Raw genomic sequence first — 7,500 nt, 5'->3', positions numbered from 1 at the left:
ATCTACCACCCTTCCCTCCACCACCCTCTCCCATGTGTACTTATGCTTGACTTTCTTCCGAAACACTGTATTTGCTATCATCAACCCTCTAGACACATTTACACCATCAACTCTCCACTACGATTCTTTCCTGGAACTCCACATTTCCCAACCACTCCATCGATTGGAACATTTTCTACCCTAGCATTAAGGTCTCCCAGTACTATCACATTGACATTTCTTCTTAAATCCTTTATGCACTCATTTAAATCTATCCAAAAGGCCTCCCTTTCTTCTACACTCTTCTCACTGCCAGGCCCATATGCACTTACAAAGACCCATATCTTCTTTCACAGTTTCACCTTCATCCACATTATCCTTGAAGAAACCTCCTTCCACTCCACTACACGTTTACCTATCTCTTTACTTACTAGAATAGCCACCCCTTCCCTCCCTCGCCCTCTCTTCACTCCTGATAACCTCCCACTTACACTCCCAAACTTACACTCACCCTTCCCTTTCAACTTAGTTTCACTCATAGCCAACACATCCATCTTTCTTCTCACAAACATACTACCTATCTCTTCCCTTTTACTCTCGTCTATACCACATCCACACACATTAAAAGACCCAAACCTTAGGGTGCTGTTCCGAAAACTCCCAGACCCTCTTATGCCTTTACTTTTTCGTTTAGGAATATCCCCTGTGGGGCTACAAGGCGAAGGATGCCTAGTCCCAATCCCCGTCCCTAGTCCCAATCCCCGAATATGACAGAAAGAAATATCATAGTCAGGGATTATCAAATACAATTATGACCAACTTATTGATAATAGTTTAGGACTATATAAATTAGATCCATATATTGTCAATAATATAAATAGTACATATTTCAAAAGTTAATGTGATAATTTTTCTTTGGTTCCGCGACCTCGCCGAGGGACCCAACCTGAGCTTCGGAGAGGAGGGTAAATGTCTCACTTGTCCTATTTATACTCTGTATCTCATCTTCTTTGTATTCACTTTTCTGTACTCCTTGATAATGTGAATATATCACGAAAGCGCTCGGACTCTGTGTGTTTTTCCTCTTCCTAGTGGACTCTGCATACTTGTGATTCACGTGTGACTTGTGAAATGTGTTCATATATATATATATATATATATATATATATATATATATATATATATATATATATATATATATATATATATATATATATATATATCATATACTTATCATACCTCCAAGACATGTAATATTTTTCTTATTTATCCTCTCTACAACTTCATTGCTCTGAGGATGATTCACTAACATATTGACTTTGTGAATCTTAAATAACTTACATAATTCTTCCAAGATTTTGTTATTAAATTCAGTTCCATCATCTGAAACTAAGATCTTTGGTGTAGTGAAATTACAGATTATCTGATCATAGATTACTGAAGCAACTGTTTCAGCTCTCTTATTTGGAATGGGTTGTAAAATACAATATCTTGAAAGATAATCAATAGCAACAAATGCATATTTATATCCATTTTCAGACATAGGTAACTCCAACATATCTATGTGAACTCTTCCAAGATTTCTGTGGAATGGGATATGATAACATAGGAGCAGGTTTATGTGTATTTCCTTTCACCTTAACACATTTCAAACTATCTTCTATATAATGATATATATCTTTCTTTATACCTGGCCAAAAGTACTTAAGTTGTGCTTGTCAATAGGCTTTATCCTTTCCTGGATGGGAAGTACAATCACTATCATGAAGTAATTTCAATACCTCTTGTAAAAGAGTTTGTGGTATTACCAACTAATTCACTAGGCCCCTAGAAATATCTTTCCCACTTACAACAGTTTTTCTATACAAAGTCCATTAGCCAAATTAAATTCCTCTAATGCCCATTTGGTAGTTTTGGAGGATTACCTTTTGGATTCATCAAATACTGGGCTACTTTTTCCAAGTCTTATCTTTTCTTTGTTCCCTTTTTATCATTTCCTCACCTAATGTTACTAGCTCATCTATACTACAGACATAATTGATCACCTCTATCATTGATTGGCTACCATTTCTAGATAGTGTATCTGCTCCACCATTCTTTCTACTTGGAATATATTCAAACCTATCCTTATAACAATGAAGTGTAGCAAATTACCTGGCTAGTCTACCCCTAAGATTCTTATGCTTAAATAATTTCTGAATAGCTGTATGATCAGTCTACACTTTCTAATGAATATATCACTGCTAAGTTTTCTCTATTATGGAGTAGTTTCTATTATAGAGTAGTTTATGGATAAAATTTATATAATATCCTGTCAATTCCAAGAAAATTCTAACTTTTTCTACATTATTTGGAACTGGATATTTCTTTACTGCTTCAACCTTTGAATTTTCTGTACAAAGTCTATGCTGGTCTACTTGATGTCCTACAAAAACTTACATTTGTTCAAGTTTCACTTTCAATCCTGCTTCAACTAGTCTTGAGAATACCAAATCTAATTTCTTAAAGTGCTCAGCATCTGTTTAGGAAACTATTAAAATGTCATCTAGAAACACACTGGCAGTATTTCCTAACAACCCATCTAGAACTGTATTAATTAATTTCGTGAATTAACGGACTATTGCATAACCCAAATGGCATTCCTTTGAACTTATAGTGTCCCGTTGGAATAGAAAAAGCTGTGAATACTCGTGAGTTGTAATCTATAGGCAGGTATATAGATAGGTTGAATCCCTGGTTTTAATTTGATCTGGTGTTATAAAGCAGTTGATTTGCTTAAGGCGTCCCCCGGCAAAGCAATTGATTTATTATGCTTCAAGAGTTAAGCAACTAAGATACCATCCAACTCAGGACAACTAGTAGTTGATTCTTGTATTTGTGTACCTTTACTTAAAACTATATCTTTATTTGAACTACTAATCACTAATATTTCCACCATGTTCTTGTTTGACTTATAAATCCCTGGGTCCAATTTCAAACCTTTTGATTTAATTGATTCTGGGATGCTTAAAATTTCAGATTCTACAGTGACTCCTTTCAACTGCACCCTACCCTGTTAATTGCTCTGGAGTGTAATAATGTCGACTTTATTACGCCACCTTCCACAATTAGCAAAACTTCATTTAAAGTTGATGAATTCTGAGAAATTTGGGGGATTTCTTGAACATCTGCGTTGAGTTTACTATATGGAACTATTTTCTGTTGATCTGGACAGCTCTGCCACGCTATCTAAAATATAATTATTCTATTTCCTATTCTTTCTAGAGATTCTCTGATTATTGCTACTGGCTCTAAGTCTGCTTGATTTAAAAATGGGATTAACTGTGATTTCACTATGATCCCTAATTCAGCAGGACATATGACCATGCTCTCTTTTCTCATAGTTACAAATCCTATCAGTAGATATCCTGGGGAAACATATTCTTTTATAACTATCACTTGAATGTGTAAATGCTCATTTTCATATAAGATTACCTCTAATTTAACCATACCTAATATTTTGAACTGACTTCCAGTTACTCCTTGCAATGAGTAATGGATTTTTCCCAAGACTTCTTCTCCTGGTTTAAAACTTGGCTAGTTATAACATTAACAACAGCTCCTGTACCAATAACTATTTTAATAGGTTTATTGAACACTCTACCAGCAATGAGAGGTTCTACAAAAGTCCTTCCAGTTGTTATAGTCAGTTTACAATTATCTTTGATGTTGGGGTTTTCTTTCTTATTCTTAACACAATACTGTCTATGTATATTTCAATAGGTAGCTCTGTAGTATGGTTTTATTTTGTGTCTTTTTTTTTACAGATTTCTGAGAAAATTATACAAATTGAAAAAAATATATATACATAAGTATATTTGCGTGATGATGAATTGAAAAAGATTCAAATGAGATATTTTGAAAATCTGAAAGATGTGTGCGATAAGTTAAAATAATTTTTTTAAGTGTATTATATCAGAACTAATAAGAAGAGAAAGGGTGGTTGAAAGTTTGGTAAGAGGAAGAGGCTGAATGAATAGAACAAGAAAGAAGAAAAATAGAATGTGGGGACAGAGGCGATAAGGATATTCAAGTCTAGAGATTCATTTATTTATAAGAGAGGTAGTAGGCATGTAAATAGGGACATTTACCAACAATAAAAAATAAATAAAAGAAAAACATAATAGGCACGAAGATGCACTAATGATGATGAGTAGTTATGATCATGAAGAAATAGAAATATTTAGTTTAGGCAGATGTATATAAAGAGTTGTAATGATAATGTAAATGAAATGTAAAATACAAGGAATAATGAATGAGTTGAACAACACAACATAAGAACTAACAGTAGTAGATACGTTGAAAAGTAGATAAAAAGGATACAAATAAATAAAAAATAAATAGATAAATAAATAAATAAATAAATGAATGAATAAATAAATAAATAAATAAACAAACAAATGAATAATAAATAAATAAATAAATAAATAAATAGATGAATAAATAAATAAATAAATAAATAAATAAATAAATAAATGATAAATAGATATTTAAATAAATATATAAATAAATAAATAAATAAATAAATAAATAAATAAATAAATAAATAAATAAATAAATAAATAAATAAATAAATAAATAAATAAATATGTTTAAAGCTAAGAAACAAACGATCAAACATTAGAGGGTGGCAGATCAGAAAATAAGTAAGTTACTCTCAAAAATATATCCAGACAAGGTAAGTGAACAAATTATATAAGCAGATTTGGCCTAGCTTACGCTAGTTTACATGGATTGACATAAGGAAAATTACAGAGAAATGGTTTCTTAAATGGGTAAGAACCAGGAGTAATGCGCTTTACTGAGGCCAAACTAATATGTAAATCTAATATTAATATGAGCAAAGGAAAGAGTAACAGATAATTTAGGGATAGAGGAGAAAATGGGGAGAGGGGTATTGACAAGATAATGAAGATGAAAATTATAGCTGAGGGAGGTGGAAAAAAGTTTACGTATATCACCTCCAAAAACAAGAGTACCGAATAAAGTAGAGTGCATAGAATTTATGAGAATCATAGGCAAGCACGTGAAAAATGTATTACTAATAAATCTGATGATTACTTTAAATATGGAAAGATGAAATGGGAAAAGGGAGAAACGGGTGGAAGCGAGGGATTTATGGACCAGAACATCATTCAATATAGCAATGAATAACATAATTACCCAATGATTGAAGGAACCAACAATATACAAAGATACACCATCAGGACTGGATTTGATCTTAGCCAAATAATCTGATGTGATTGAAATATCAAATTATATATCAGCGTCCGATATTTTTTCAATTTACTCTTTGGAAAAAACAGAAATAAAAGAAGAAATATACAGGCAAGAAAATAACAACTATGTAAAAGCCAACCCTGCAAAAAAGGGAAATTACTTTTGATAATGTATTAGAGGGAGTTCAGTGGAACAAATTAATCAAAGAAATATCGTAATCTCCCTGAAATTTGATAAAATATGTGCAGAAAGATATGTTAAGGATGAGTGGGAAAGAATCACAGAAATTATTGGTTTAATAAAAGATGCATAATAACAAAGAAAGATGAAGACAAGACATAGGAAAGGTGGCAAAAATAAAGAAACAAATGATAAGAGAAAATTACAAAGGTGCCAAAAATTAATATGCTCGAGTTAGAAGAGAAAAGAACAAAATAAGATGTAAAGTCAAAACTAAGTATTTCTACAAATATGGGATAAAAAGTAAACACAAGAAAGTTGAAATCTAGAGGGATGACACACTGAGAAGCAAGAAAGTAAGCTGAATGAATGACAAAATATTTCAATCAGTATTCACAATGAAAGGGGATTTTGAGTCAAATAAGTGTGAAGAAACACAGAAGAGGAAGTATGTGAATTGGTAGACTGATCGAGAAATTGGAATAAAGGCCTCGGTGCCAAATGGACTCTCAAATTGGATATTAAAAGAGTACGACGACCAAATAGTGTATGCAATAAAACAACTGATTTCATGTAAAGGAAGTGAATACACCATTGAAATGGAAATCTACCAATGTGGTACCAGTATAGGAAAAACAGGGTGGGTCCTTGACATGCATGACATCCAAATTATGGAAGAAAAAAAATGGTAGACAAAAGAATATTGGTTGAAAATTAGTTTGGATTCATAAGAATAACAAGTGTAACCAACCAGCATAAGTGAAAAGGTTAAATACATTGTCCATGTTAGATTTAGATTTTTTTCGGCAAGGTGCCCGCAAAAGATAAATACGGAAGTTGGAAAACGCAGGACTTAAAGTACATTGGAGTAATAAAGAAATTAATTAACAGACGTATACAAATAATAGTGAAGATGAGATGTTGGATTAGATAGACGAGACTAGTGAGGTACCACAAAACTTGGTTCTGGCACCAGTAGTATTCTTACTTTATATCAATGATATGACTGATGGAATAAGTAGCTATTCAGATTTGTTTAAAGATAATGCCAAAATCATGAAAACGCTGTAAAAAAAAAAGTAAATTACTACGGGGAAACATAAACAAGATTTATGGATGAAGCCAGAAATAAAGGATAAAATTAAATCTAAAAGTGTAAAATCTTGGAAATGGAAGACAGAAACCATCGTCATGCTATAAAACGATATAAAGTTATCAAGAAGGCAAAGGAGGTAACTGATTTAGGAATTTTAATGATAGATCATTTGTCGCTGGAAATGGAAATCGTGTAAAGAAAATACCAAAAGATAAGTATAACTTCCTGAAATATATAAGAGTAGCATTTTATTAAAGAGACAAAGATATGGTGAAAATAGAAATGAAAGTCTGATTAAACTCAAACTGGAATATGCAAGAGTTGTGTGGTTACCACACCAAAGGAAAGATGTAAAAAACACATGGTGTAGGTCCAAATATTCTGCTGAGAATTCAGATTCTGCTGTCCAAGTGATTTACAACCGGAATATTTCAAGGGCTCAGAATAAAATCAAAAGACTATCAATCACCAAAGTGAATACAGCAAGTTGGAAGAGAACCGAAGGAGTATAAATGATCAAAACCCTCCTCAATTGTCATGTATTTATTATAAAAATATAGGCGGTACAAAAATAAGGTTTAGTCCTTAACCTAAGTGAGCGAGATGACTGGCAGCCTTGGTAGTGGGTGGCGGCGGTATGTTGAGTACATTAACCCCTCTCAGTTCTACTGGGGGAAGCCATAGGCGTTGGAGAGCTGCTGGGGAGCAACAAACACCTGTTGAGAGGATGCGGAGGCTGCACGGGCAGCGGCCTCGTCCTCCAGGCGGGCCTTCTCGATCTGAGCGAGGGCATGGGCGGGCATAGGCGGGGCTGTGGGCAAGAGGGGAGATTCCACCCGGTAGCCATTAGCGTCGGCTACAAATCTGAATTGGGCGGGGGAGCCGTCAGGAAAGGTGAACCTGAAAGTAATCATAATATCATTAATAGTGATAAGGTCATTAGGGTAATGATCAAAATACTCAGATGATCTGTCGCTGAAGCCGTG

The 7,500-nt window shown here is 33.5% G+C and overlaps 1 protein-coding gene across 1 annotated transcript in view; it reads right to left on the bottom strand.

Moving 5' to 3' along the window:
- Window positions 1-7,179: 7,179 nt before the first annotated feature.
- The window catches only part of LOC143040782 (endocuticle structural glycoprotein SgAbd-2-like), a 1,403-nt gene continuing 1,082 nt past the window's right edge, over window positions 7,180-7,500 (bottom strand). The window contains exon 3 of the mRNA XM_076212215.1: window positions 7,180-7,414. Within this exon, the coding sequence (XP_076068330.1) occupies window positions 7,180-7,414 (235 nt within the window). The remainder of the gene's footprint in view (window positions 7,415-7,500) is intronic.

Source organism: Oratosquilla oratoria, chromosome 29 (assembly GCF_046742065.1).
Source record: "Oratosquilla oratoria isolate Oo_2021 chromosome 29, ASM4674206v1, whole genome shotgun sequence".
In the NCBI taxonomy this organism is placed as follows: domain Eukaryota; kingdom Metazoa; phylum Arthropoda; class Malacostraca; order Stomatopoda; family Squillidae; genus Oratosquilla; species Oratosquilla oratoria.
This window is presented reverse-complemented; position numbering and strand designations above follow the sequence as displayed.